The 14398-nt window shown below is 43.7% G+C and overlaps 1 protein-coding gene across 5 annotated transcripts in view; it reads left to right on the plus strand.

Moving 5' to 3' along the window:
* The window catches only part of LOC109877486 (ABC transporter G family member 20-like), a 63662-nt gene that overhangs the window by 8868 nt on the left and 40396 nt on the right, over positions 1 to 14398 (plus strand). For all 5 annotated transcript variants that reach the window (XM_031813037.1, XM_031813036.1, XM_031813038.1 and 2 more), the window contains 4 exons: positions 1941 to 2100; positions 4097 to 4251; positions 9926 to 10033; positions 10618 to 10711. In XM_031813037.1, coding sequence (XP_031668897.1) covers positions 1941 to 2100; positions 4097 to 4251; positions 9926 to 10033; positions 10618 to 10711 — 517 coding nt within the window. The remainder of the gene's footprint in view (positions 1 to 1940; positions 2101 to 4096; positions 4252 to 9925; positions 10034 to 10617; positions 10712 to 14398) is intronic.

Below are 14398 nucleotides of genomic sequence, written 5' to 3' on the forward strand. Positions count from 1 at the left end.
GAATGAAAGCCATTCCACAACCATGTCTCTGTCATTAACAAATACAGTCATGGGTGGTAACTACAATTCACTGGAAAAGGCAAGGCACACTGGGAAATATGCAAATACATTCTCAGATTGAATTGTATGTTTACTGAACCTAAAATGTAAAGTTGAGTGAACATACAATTCAACATGAGAATTTCTGTAGGTTCAGCCAATATGTTAAAATGTTGAGCAAGACTCACAATCCTCAGCCAATATGTTAAAATGTTGAGCAAGACTCACAATCCTCTCGCAGCGTTACAAAAGTATGTTGAATCAACATATTTTTCTTTTTACAGTGCTGTTATTCTGTGTTGTATTTCTCCACAGTATAATGTGCACTCTGCTTAAAACCTAATGATACTCTCTAACTTCAAACTGAACTCTGGGCCTCCAAGCCAGTTCCACTGCATTGTTCCCCTCTAATCGGGGACTGATTTAGACCTGGGACACCAGGTGGGTGATTCCCCTCTAATCAGGGACTGGTTTAGACCTGGGACACCAGGTGGGTGATTCCCCTCTAATCAGGGACTGATTTAGACATGGGACACCAGGTGGGTGATTCCCCTCTAATCAGGGACTGATTTAGACCTGGGACACCAGGTGGGTGATTCCCCTCTAATCAGGGACTGGTTTAGACCTGGGACACCAGGTGGGTGATTCCCCTCTAATCAGGGACTGATTTAGACATGGGACACCAGGTGGGTGATTCCCCTCTAATCAGGGACTGGTTTAGACCTGGGACACCAGGTGGGTGATTCCCCTCTAATCAGGGACTGATTTAGACCTGGGACACCAGGTGGGTGATTCCCCTCTAATCGGGGACTGATTTAGACCTGGGACACCAGGTGGGTGATTCCCCTCTAATCAGGGACTGGTTTAGACCTGGGACACCAGGTGGGTGATTCCCCTCTAATCAGGGACTGATTTAGACCTGGGACACCAGGTGGGTGATTCCCCTCTAATCAGGGACTGGTTTAGACCTGGGACACCAGGTGGGTGATTCCCCTCTAACCAGGGACTGATTTAGACCTGGGACACCAGGTGGGTGATTCCCCTCTAATCAGGGACTGATTTAGACCTGGGACACCAGGTGGGTGATTCCCCTCTAATCAGGGACTGGTTTAGACCTGGGACACCAGGTGGGTGATTCCCCTCTAGTCAATGACTGGTTTAGACCTGGGACACCAGGTGGGTGATTCCCCTCTAATCAGGGACTGATTTAGACCTGGGACACCAGGTCCTTGCAATTTAATGATCAGGGAGAACAGAAAAGCAGCAGGCTCCCGGACCTCGTAGGGTCAGACTTGAATACCCCTGATCTAAACCTTAAAGTAGACAATGTCATTGGGTTCTTGCATATATAAATTACGTTTAACATGGATTCCCATGTTTTATGTGAGTTATGCTGAAGAGTCAGACCATACTGAGTTATACAGATTACATACTGTACTATCATACTGGCATATTGAGAGCATCTTGACTATACTGTCATACTATACTGGCATATCATACTATACTGTCATACTATACTGGCATATCATACTATACTGTCATGTCATACTATACTGTCATACTATACTGGCATATCATACTATCATAATATGATATACTATAATATACTATCATATCATATGATACTATCATACTATACTATCATATCATATGATACTATCATACTATACTATCATATCATACTATACTATCATACTGTACTATCATATCATACTATACTATCATACTGTACTATCATATCATACTATACTATCATACTGTACTATAATACTATGATATACTATCATACTATACTATCATATCAAACTATACTATCATACTATACTATCGTATCATACTATCATACTATACTATCATACTGTAGTAATATGTATGATTTAGTTCTTCCTGTTATCTTACAGCTACGGCCTGCTGGGTCCGAGTGGGTGTGGGAAGACCACACTGTTGAAATGCATTGTGGGAACACTGAAGATCTCCCGAGGGCACATCAGCGTGTTGGGGAAGCCGCCCGCATTTCCTGGACACCAGGTCCCTGGGAGGATGGTGGGGTACATGCCACAGGTAAACTGTTAACTTATAGGTACACAACATACCACAGGTAAATAGATTCATAGATGACGCAATCTCTATCTCACTCCAAACTACACTTTCCCACCTGGACAAGAGGAACACCTATGTGAGAATGCTGTTCATAGACTACAGCTCAGTGTTCAACACCATAGAGCCCTCCAAGCTCATCACTAAGCTCAGGACCCTGGGACTGAACACCTCCCTCTGTAACTGGATCCTGGACTTCCTGACGGGCTGCCCCCAGGTGGTGAGGGTAGGTAACAACACATTGATCCTCAACACGGGGGCCCCTCAGGGGTGCGTGCTTAGTCCTCTCCTGTACTTCCAGTTCACCCACAACTGCGTGGCCGCGCACGACTCCAACACCATCATTAAGTTTGCTGACGACACAACGGTGGTTGGCCTGATCACCGACGACGACGTCAACAAGACAAATTAGCTGATAATGGACTACAGGAAACGGAGTACCGAGCACGCCCCCATCATCAAGCGCTTCAATTTCCTTGGTGTCCACATCACTAAGTAATAATTATCGTCCACACACACCAACACAGTCATGAAGAAGGCACGAAGGAACTCCTCTCTCCCCTCAGGAGGCGAATAATATTTAGCATGGGCCCTTAGATCCTCAAAAAGTTCTACAGCTGCACCATTGAGAGCATCTTGACTTGTTGCATCACTGCTTGGTATGGCAACTGCTTGGCATCCGACCTCAAGGCACTACAGAGGGTAGTGCATACGGTCCCAGTACTTCACCAGGGCAGAGCTCCCTGCCATCCAGGACCTCTATACCAGGCGGTGTCAGAAGAAGACCCTAAATATTGTAAAAGACTCCAGCCACCCATGCCATAGACTGTTCTCTCTTCTACCGCAAGGCAAGCGGTGCTGATGCACCAAGTCTAGAACCAACAGGACCCTGAACAGCTGCTACCCCAAAGCCATAAGACTGCTAGTTAGTTAAATAGTTTACCAATTGCTACCCGGACAATCTGCATTGACCCTTTTTTCACTAACTATTTTGACTCATCACGTACACTGCTGCTACTGTCTATTATCTATCCTGTTGCCTAGTCCCTTTACCCATACCCATATATCTACCTCAATTACCTATGGACTCGATACTGGTAACCCCGTGTATATAGCTTGGTATATCGTTACTCATTGTGTATTTATTCCGCGTGTTATTGTTGTTCTATATTTCTCTCAGCATTGTTGGGAAGGGCCCCGTATGTAAGCTCTCAGCATTGTTGGGAAGGGCCCCGTATGTAAGCTCTCAGCATTGTTGGGAAGGGCCCCGTATGTAAGCTCTCAGCATTGTTGGGAAGGGCCCCGTATGTAAGCTCTCAGCATTGTTGGGAAGGGCCCCGTATGTAAGCTCTCAGCATTGTTGGGAAGGGCCCCGTAAGTAAGCTCTCAGCATTGTTGGGAAGGGCCCCGTAAGTAAGCTCTCAGCATTGTTGGGAAGGGCCCCGTAAGTAAGCTCTCAGCATTGTTGGGAAGGGCCCCGTAAGTAAGCTCTCGGCATTGTTGGGAAGGGCCCCGTAAGTAAGCTCTCAGCATTGTTGGGAAGGGCCCCGTAAGTAAGCTCTCAGCATTGTTGGGAAGGGCCCCGTATGTAAGCATTTCACTGTTAGTCTACACCTGTTGTTTACCAAGCATGTGACAAATAAGATTTGATTTGATTTGACAGATGCACAAACCTCAGTTCCAAATGGACTCCTAACCTTTTAGACACTATGGAAGTGTATTGACATATGACTATAAATACCATGACAACATGATATGTCAACATAACATACTGTAGCAAAACACACCATTTTAATTTGTCTCGTAATTTAGTTCTTGTCTATCTTCATTTCAAATTTGTATAGAAAACGTTTAGTGTTTTTATCTTTCTCACCTTTGTAATAAATGTGCTGTATAAATAAAGTTTGATTTGATATGAACACAACACATACCATGACATAATATTGTGTTTCTCCTTTAGGACCTGGCGTTGTACAATGAGTTTACCATCAGTGACACCCTGACGTTCTTCGGAAGGATCCACGGCCTGTCATCTACGGACACCCAGGCACGCATGGACTTCCTGGTGGACTTCCTGGACCTACCTCAGAAGAGCAAACTAGTCCGAAATCTCAGGTAACACAACCGTGTCAAAACAGTGGTGTCAAACATACGAGCCCATTAAATATGGCCCACGGATGGGTTGGATTTATATCATTGTTCATTTATTTGTTTTAATTAGGGGAAAACGATATCAATACACATTAAAATAACAAAAACCAAATGGAAACTATGTATAAATGATAATGTACCTACATCTATGGTCTCTACACTCTGTCCTAACAGTCATCTATAGTCTCTACACTCTGTCCTAACAGTCATCTATAGTCTCTACACTCTGTCCTAACAGTAATCTATAGTCTCTACACTCTGTCCTAACAGTCATCTATAGTCTCTACACTCTGTCCTAACAGTAATCTATAGTCTCTACACTCTGTCCTAACAGTCATCTATAGTCTCTACACTCTGTCCTAACAGTCATCTATAGTCTCTACACTCTGTCCTAACAGTAATCTATAGTCTCTACACTCTGTCCTAACAGTCATCTATAGTCTCTACACTCTGTCCTAACAGTCATCTATAGTCTCTACACTCTGTCCTAACAGTCATCTATAGTCTCTACACTCTGTCCTAACAGTCATCTATAGTCTCTACACTCTGTCCTAACAGTCATCTATAGTCTCTACACTCTGTCCTAACAGTCATCTATAGTCTCTACACTCTGTCCTAACAGTAATCTATAGTCTCTACACTCTGTCCTAACAGTCATCTATAGTCTCTACACTCTGTCCTAACAGTCATCTATAGTCTCTACACTCTGTCCTAACAGTCATCTATAGTCTCTACACTCTGTCCTAACAGTCATCTATAGTCTCTACACTCTGTCCTAACAGTCATCTATAGTCTCTACACTCTGTCCTAACAGTCATCTATAGTCTCTACACTCTGTCCTAACAGTCATCTATAGTCTCTACACTCTGTCCTAACAGTAATCTATAGTCTCTACACTCTGTCCTAACAGCCATCTATAGTCTCTACACTCTGTCCTAACAGTAATCTATAGTCTCTACACTCTGTCCTAACAGTCATCTATAGTCTCTACACTCTGTCCTAACAGTCATCTATAGTCTCTACACTCTGTCCTAACAGTCATCTATAGTCTCTACACTCTGTCCTAACAGTCATCTATAGTCTCTACACTCTGTCCTAACAGTCATCTATAGTCTCTACACTCTGTCCTAACAGTAATCTATAGTCTCTACACTCTGTCCTAACAGTCATCTATAGTCTCTACACTCTGTCCTAACAGTAATCTATAGTCTCTACACTCTGTCCTAACAGTCATCTATAGTCTCTACACTCTGTCCTAACAGTCATCTATAGTCTCTACACTCTGTCCAGCTGGATAACAGTCATCTATAGTCTCTACACTCTGTCCAGCTGGATAACAGTCATCTATAGTCTCTACACTCTGTCCAGCTGGATAACAGTCATCTATAGTCTCTACACTCTGTCCAGCTGGATAACAGTCATCTATTGTCTCTTCACTCTGTCCAGCTGGATAACAGTCATCTATAGTCTCTAGATAACAGTCATCTATAGTCTCTACACTCTGTCCAGCTTGATAACAGTCATCTATAGTCTCTACACTCTGTCCAGCTTGATAACAGTCATCTATAGTCTCTTCACTCTGTCCAGCTGGATAACAGTCAATTATAGTCTCTACACTCTGTCCAGCTGGATAACAGTCATCTATAGTCTCTACACTCTGTCCAGCTGGATAACAGTCATCTATAGTCTCTACACTCTGTCCAGCTGGATAACAGTCAATTATAGTCTCTACACTCTGTCCAGCTGGATAACAGTCATCTATAGTCTCTTCACTCTGTCCAGCTGGATAACAGTCATCTATAGTCTCTACACTCTGTCCAGCTGGATAACAGTCATCTATAGTCTCTTCACTCTGTCCAGCTGGATAACAGTCATCTACAGTCTCTTCATTCTGTCCAGCTAGATAACAGTCATCTATAGTCTCTAGATAACAGTCATCTATAGTCTCTTCACTCTGTCCAGCTAGATAACAGTCATCTATAGTCTCTAGATAACAGTCATCTATAGTCTCTACACTCTGTCCAGCTGAGTGAATCTAAACAGAAGTTATACAGTCGGGTGCATAAAACACTCCAAAAGCGATGTATAAAGGACTATATATTTTTAAATGTTGACGTTAAGGAAATATAATACATTTTAAATGTGTCACTCCAGACCTCTGTGAAGAGCGTATGGGACCTGCAAGATGTTATCGTCCACGTTCATTTGGTGTGGGGTAGTTTCCTGTTGCCCATGATGATCATTTGGCGTGGGATAGTTTCCTGTTGCCCATGACGTTCATTTGGCGTGGGGTAGTTTCCTGTTGCCCATGATGTTCATTTGGCGTGGGGTAGTTTCCTGTTGCCCATGACGTTCATTTGGCGTGGGATAGTTTCCTGTTGCCCATGACGTTCATTTGGCGTGGGGTAGTTTCCTGTTGCCCATGACGTTCATTTGGCGTGGGGTAGTTTCCTGTTGCCCATGACGTTCATTTGGCGTGGGGTAGTTTCCTGTTGCCCATGACGAGGAGGGGCCAAATACAGAGGCAGTGACCCATATCCACATTATGGAGTTGGAATGGAGTTATCAGTCCCCAGAACACACACACCTTTCTGGGTTAAAGCGTTAGTGGGTTGAAGGGTTAGTGGGTTGAAGGGTTAGTGGGTTAAAGGGTTAGTGGGTTGAAGGGTTAAAGGGTTAGTGGGTTGAAGGGTTAGTGGGTTGAAGGGTTAGTGGGTTGAAGGGTTAGTTGGTTGAAGGGTTAGTGGGTTGAAGGGTTAGTGGGTTGAAGGGTTAGTGGGTTGAAGGGTTAGTGGGTTGAAGGGTTAGTGGGTTAAAGGGTTAGTGGGTTGAAGGGTTAGTGGGTTGAAGGGTTAGTGGGTTAAAGGGTTAGTGGGTTGAAGGGTTAGTGGGTTGAAGGGTTAGTGGGTTGAAGGGTTAAAGGGTTAGTGGGTTGAAGGGTTAGTGGGTTAAAGGGTTAGTGGGTTGAAGGGTTAGTGGGTTGAAGGGTTAGTGGGTTAAAGGGTTAGTGGGTTGAAGGGTTAGTGGGTTGAAGGGTTAGTGGGTTAAAGGGTTAGTGGGTTGAAGGGTTAGTGGGTTGAAGGGTTAGTGGGTTGAAGGGTTAGTGGGTCTCAATCTCATCATGTCCACAAAACCATGTGACCTGTGCCTAGAGACTATGGCTGAGTCCCCAATTGCACCCTATTCCCTATACACAGTGCCCTGGTCACTAGTAGTACACTAGTATATCCCATTTTGATCTGGGGACAAAGTAGGCTACAGCCAAGGCTCAGATGGCTAGAAATAGAAGGAAACAGTTTCCTCCTGAGTGAGTTTCTGTTTGTGTGTCACGGCTTCTGTAAAAATGCTGTGTTTTTGCAACAGACATCTGTCAAGATGTCAATGCCAAAAGAAGGCTCCCTCACTGACTGTACAGAACCAACAGCTCTCAGTCCCAGTATCCTGACTGTACAGAACCAACAGCTCTCAGTCCCAGTATTCTGACTGTACAGAACCAACAGCTCTCAGTCCCAGTATTCTGACTGTACAGAACCAACAGCTCTCAGTCCCAGTATCCTGACTGTACAGAACCAACAGCTCTCAGTCCCAGTATCCTGACTGTACAGAACCAACAGCTCTCAGTCCCAGTATTCTGACTGTACAGAACCAACAGCTCTCAGTCCCAGTATTCTGACTGTACAGAACCAACAGCTCTCTGTCCCAGTATTCTGACTGTACAGAACCAACAGCTCTCTGTCCCAGTATCCTGACTGTACAGAACCAACAGCTCTCTGCCCCAGTATCCTGACTGTACAGAACCAACAGCTCTCAGTCCCTGTACAGAACCAACAGCTCTCTGTCCCAGTATCCTGACTGTACAGAACCAACAGCTCTCTGCCCCAGTATCCTGACTGTACAGAACCAACAGCTCTCTGTCCCAGTATCCTGACTGTACAGAACCAACAGCTCTCAGTCCCAGTATCCTGACTGTACAGAACCAACAGCTCTCTGTCCCAGTATCCTGACTGTACAGAACCAACAGCTCTCAGTCCCAGTATCCTGACTGTACAGAACCAACAGCTCTCAGTCCCAGTATTCTGACTGTACAGAACCAACAGCTCTCAGTCCCTGTATTCTGACTGTACAGAACCAACAGCTCTCTGTCCCAGTATCCTCACTGTACAGAAGCAAGGCCTCCAGATAAATGTGTCTTAACTAACTCACCAATTATGTCATAGTAGTGTAATTGGCCCTTGAACCTGTGAAAGCACTGGTGTGGCCCCCAGCTCTCAGCATCCCCCCTACCTCACAAGGATCCAGTACTGCCCTGTAGTACAATAAACATCCCCCTTATACCTCACAAGGACCCAGTACTGCCCTGTAGTACAATAAACATCCCCCCTACCTCACAAGGACCCAGTACTGCCCTGTAGTACAATAAACATCCCCTTATACCTCACAAGGACCCAGTACTGCCCTGTAGTACAAGAAACATCCCCCTTATACCTCACAAGGACCCAGTACTGCCCTGTAGTACAATACACATCCCCCTTATACCTCACAAGGACCCAGTACTGCCCTGTAGTACAATACACATTCCCCTTATACCTAACAAGGACCCAGTACTGCCCTGTAGTACAATACACATCCCCCTTATACCTCACAAGGACCCAGTACTGCCCTGTAGTACAAGAAACATCCCTATTGTACCTCACAAGGACGCAGTACTGCCCTGTAGTACAATAAACATCCCCCCTACCTCACAAGGACCCAGTACTGCCCTGTAGTACAATACACATCCCCCTTATACCTCACAAGGACCCAGTACTGCCCTGTAGTACAATACACATCCCCCTTATACCTCACAAGGACCCAGTACTGCCCTGTAGTACAAGAAACATCCCTATTGTACCTCACAAGGACCCAGTACTGCCCTGTAGTACAATACACATCCCCCTTATACCTCACAAGGACCCAGTACTGCCCTGTAGTACAATACACATCCCCCTTATACCTCACAAGGACCCAGTACTGCCCTGTAGTACAATAAACATCCCTCTTGTGCCTCACAAGGACCCAGTACTGCCCTGTAGTACAATAAACATCCCTATTGTACCTCACAAGGACCCAGTACTGCCCTGTAGTACAATACACATCCCCCTTATACCTCACAAGGACCCAGTACTGCCCTGTAGTACAAGAAACATCCCTATTGTACCTCACAAGGACCCAGTACTGCCCTGTAGTACAATAAACATCCCCCTTATACCTCACAAGGACCCAGTACTGCCCTGTAGTACAAGAAACATCCCTATTGTACCTCACAAGGACCCAGTACTGCCCTGTAGTACAAGAAACATCCCTATTGTACCTCACAAGGACCCAGTACTGCCCTGTAGTACAATAAACATCCCTCTTGTACCTCACAAGGTTAATGTTGCAGTTTCTCTGCTGCCTTACCAGCCCTGCTAACACACCTACTACACTGAGAAACCAGTGAGTGTGATGTCAAACAAATGCAGCTGGATGGATCAGATATATCAGGTGTTTTATGTAACATTGTGTGTGTGTGTGTGTGTGTGTGTGTGTGTGTGTGTGTGTGTGTGTGTGTGTGTGTGTGTGTGTGTGTGTGTGTGTGTGTGTGTGTGTGTGTTTACAGCGGAGGGCAGAAACGGAGGGTGTCTCTAGGAGCAGCCTTACTTCAAAACCCCCAGTTATTGATTCTGGATGAACCCACAGTCGGGGTGGACCCTGTGCTGAGAGCCAAGTATGTACTGAACACACACACGCACGCACGCACACACACACACACACACACACACACACACATATATATACATACAAAACCTTCTACAACAATTCACCTGCTTCACATTTCCCCCTTTTACATCCAATATAATGAATGTCATATACAGTCTGAAGATAACAGAGTAGTTTATGAACAACACTCTGTCTCCAACAGTCTGAACCTGTCAAACACACTCTCTGCCCCTCATTACAGAATCCATTTTGTCTCGCATTCAGAATGACTGTATAAATCCTGTTGGAAATATCTGGGTGTATAATCTGATTGTGTAATGGTACCAGTGCTCTGTTACAAAGCCCAGCCAAATCAGTCCAGTCAGGGTAATCCCAGGCAGGTCATAAGGTTAAGGCTGTGTGTAAAATGGCACCCTATTCCCTTTATAGTGCACTACCAGGGCTCATAGAGCTCTGGTAAGTAGTGCCCTTTATAGTGCACTACCAGGGCTCATAGAGCTCTGGTAAGTAGTGCCCTTTATAGAGAATATGGTGCCATTTGGGACCATAGGATGTTGCCCTTAAACTGAGTTGTGTCATGTGTCCCTGTAGGATCTGGCAGCATCTAGTAGAGATTGTGAAAACTGGAAAAGTATCAGTCGTCATCACCACTCACTACATCGAGGAGGCCAGGCAAGCCAACGTGGTAAGATACAGTCTATATACATGAGAACTACCTACTGATAGACACTACATCGAGGAGGCCAGGCAAGCCAATGTGGTAAGATACAGTCTATATACATGATAACTACCTACTGATAGACACTACATCGAGGAGGCCAGGCAAGCCAATGTGGTAAGACACTCAATCTGTCACACACAGTCCTTTTGTCAAATGCTCCTCTGTGAACGCTGTGCCTTGTTTATCTGTTGCCATAAGAGGAGATGGGAAACAGACAGAGCTTAACTGACCGTCCCTCCTCAAATACTTTATGAGCAGGCAATTATGAGGTCCCCTCTGCTGAGAAACAATGGGTCCTTTGGTAGTTCCTGTAGTTCTTCTGTGTTTTACCGTTTTAGAAAGGGGGGAGAGGTGCACTATGGGTCTGCGTGTGTGTCACAGCGTCAATGGTCTGGTTGTCTTCAATCAGAACACACTATTCCAGTTGTATACACTATTCCAGTTATATACACTATTCCAGTTTTATTCCAGTTATATACACTATTCCAGTTGTATACACTATTCCAGTAATATACACTATTCCAGTTGTATACACTATTCCAGTTGTATACACTATTCCAGTTGTATACACTATTCCAGTTGTATACACTATTCCAGTTTTATTCCAGTTATATACACTATTCCAGTTGTATACACTATTCCAGTTGTATACACTATTCCAGTAATATACACTATTCCAGTTGTATACACTATTCCAGTTGTATACACTATTCCAGTTATATACACTATTCCAGTTGTATACACTATTCCAGTTGTATACACTATTCCAGTTGTATACACTATTCCAGTAATATACACTATTCCAGTTGTATACACTATTCCAGTTGTATACACTATTCCAGTTTTATTCCAGTTATATACACTATTCCAGTTGTATACACTATTCCAGTTGTATACACTATTCCAGTTGTATACACTATTCCAGTTATATACACTATTCCAGGTGTATACACTATTCCAGTTGTATACACTATTCCAGTTGTATACACTATTCCAGTAATATACACTATTCCAGTTGTATACACTATTCCAGTTGTATACACTATTCCAGTTTTATTCCAGTTATATACACTATTCCAGTTGTATACACTATTCCAGTTGTATACACTATTCCAGTTGTATACACTATTCCAGTTGTATACACTATTCCAGTTGTATACACTATTCCAGTTATATACACTATTCCAGTTATATACACTATTCCACTATTCCAGTTGTATACACTATTCCAGTTGTATACACTATTCCAGTTATATACACTATTCCAGGTGTATACACTATTCCAGTTGTATACACTATTCCAGTTGTATACACTATTCCAGTAATATACACTATTCCAGTTGTATACACTATTCCAGTTGTATACACTATTCCAGTTGTATGGCCCTCACCATGTTCTCCATCAGACTAGTAGTGTTCATTCCCTATCCTGGCTGGTTCAAAGTCTAATGCCTAGGAGCTACTGCTCTGTAAATCCACAGTACTGAGAACTACAGTACTGAGGGATGTTTTGGTCCTGTACCACATGAACTATGAACTACAGTACTGAGGGGATGTTTTGGTCCTGTACCACATGAACCATGAACTACAGTACTGAGGGGATATATTGGTCCTGTACCACATGAACTACAGTACTGAGGGGTGTTTTGGTCCTGTACCACATGAACTACAGTACTGAGGGATGTTTTGGTCCTGTACCACATGAACTACAGTACTGAGGGATGTTTTGGTCCTGTACCACATGAACTACAGTACTGAGGGATGTTTTGGTCCTGTACCACATGAACTACAGTACTGAGGGGATGTTTTGGTCCTGTACCACATGAACTACTGTACTGAGGGATGTTTTGGTCCTGTACCACATGAACTACAGTACTGAGGGATGTTTTGGTCCTGTACCCCATGAACTACAGTACTGAGGGGATGTTTTGGTCCTGTACCACATGAACCATGAACTACAGTACTGAGGGGATGTTTTGGTCCTGTACCACATGAACCATGAACTACTGTACTGAGGGTATGTTTTGGTCCTGTACCACATGAACCATGAACTACAGTACTGAATACTACAGTATTTACATGCCTTATTTGTTCATATCTGCTTAGAGCTTCATTTGAGCAAACTGGTTGTTTAAGATCCATATGCTTGCTCATATTGTATTCTTAACAGATTCATGAACAAATTCATGAGCAGATTCATGAACATATTTCGTGAATAGATTTCATGAACAGATTCATGAGCAGATTCATGAATAGATTTCGTGAATAGATTTCGTGAACAGATTTCATGAACAGATTCATGAGCAGATTCATGAACAGATTTCGTGAACAGATTTCATGAGCAAATTCATGAGCAGATTTCATACACAGATTTCATGAGCAGATTCATAAGCAGGTGGAAAAAAGCATACAGTAAGAATATACAGTAGATTGTCTGTAAATAACTGATGTGAATATGTACAGAAAACCAAAGGAGAAAGTCTTCACAGTATATCTGGTTATTTGCCTCAATGAGCCCTGGTCAAAAGTAGTGCACTAAATAGGGAATAGGGTGCCTTTTGGTACACGCAATAGATGTCCTTTATAATACAGATCTAAGATCAGATTACATTTAGCCCCCATAGAGCTGTATCAATATAGGGTTGGAACATATCTGACCCTGTGTGTGAGGTATCAGTGGTTAGTGGTAACTTCTGCCTACTGTATTCCATTCCCTCTGACCTATTACCACGAGACAGACATTTAGACAACTTCTGCCTACTGTATTCCCTCTGACCTATTACCACGAGACAGACATTTAGACAACTTCTGCCTACTGTATTCCATCCCCTCTGACCTATTACCATGAGACAGACATTTAGACAACTTCTGCCTACTGTATTCCATCCCCTCTGACCTATTACCATGAGACAGACATTTAGACAACTTCTGCCTACTGTATTCCATCCCCTCTGACCTATTACCACGAGATAGACATTTAGACAACTTCTGCCTACTGTATTCCATTCCCTCTGACCTATTACCACGAGACAGACATTTAGACAACTTCTGCCTACTGTATTCCATCCCCTCTGACCTATTACCACGAGACAGACATTTAGACAACTTCTGCCTACTGTATTCCATCCCCTCTGACCTATTACCACGAGACAGACATTTAGACAACTTCTGCCTACTGTATTCCATCCCCTCTGACCTATTACCACGAGACAGACATTTAGACAACTTCTGCCTACTGTATTCCCTCTGACCTATTACCACGAGACAGACATTTAGACAACTTCTGCCTACTGTATTCCCTCTGACCTATTACCACGAGACAGACATTTAGACAACTTCTGCCTACTGTATTCCCTCTGACCTATTACCACGAGACAGACATTTAGACAACTTCTGCCTACTGTATTCCCTCTGACCTATTACCACGAGACAGACATTTAGACAACTTCTGCCTACTGTATTCCATTCCCTCTGACCTATTACCACGAGACAGACATTTAGACAACTTCTGCCTACTGTATTCCCTCTGACCTATTACCACGAGACAGACATTTAGACAACTTCTGCCTACTGTATTCCATCCCCTCTGACCTATTACCACGAGACAGACATTTAGACAACTTCTGCCTACTGTATTCCATCCCCTCTGAC

This window comes from Oncorhynchus kisutch, unplaced genomic scaffold (genome assembly GCF_002021735.2).
Source record: "Oncorhynchus kisutch isolate 150728-3 unplaced genomic scaffold, Okis_V2 Okis04b-Okis11a_hom, whole genome shotgun sequence".
Lineage (NCBI taxonomy): Eukaryota > Metazoa > Chordata > Actinopteri > Salmoniformes > Salmonidae > Oncorhynchus > Oncorhynchus kisutch.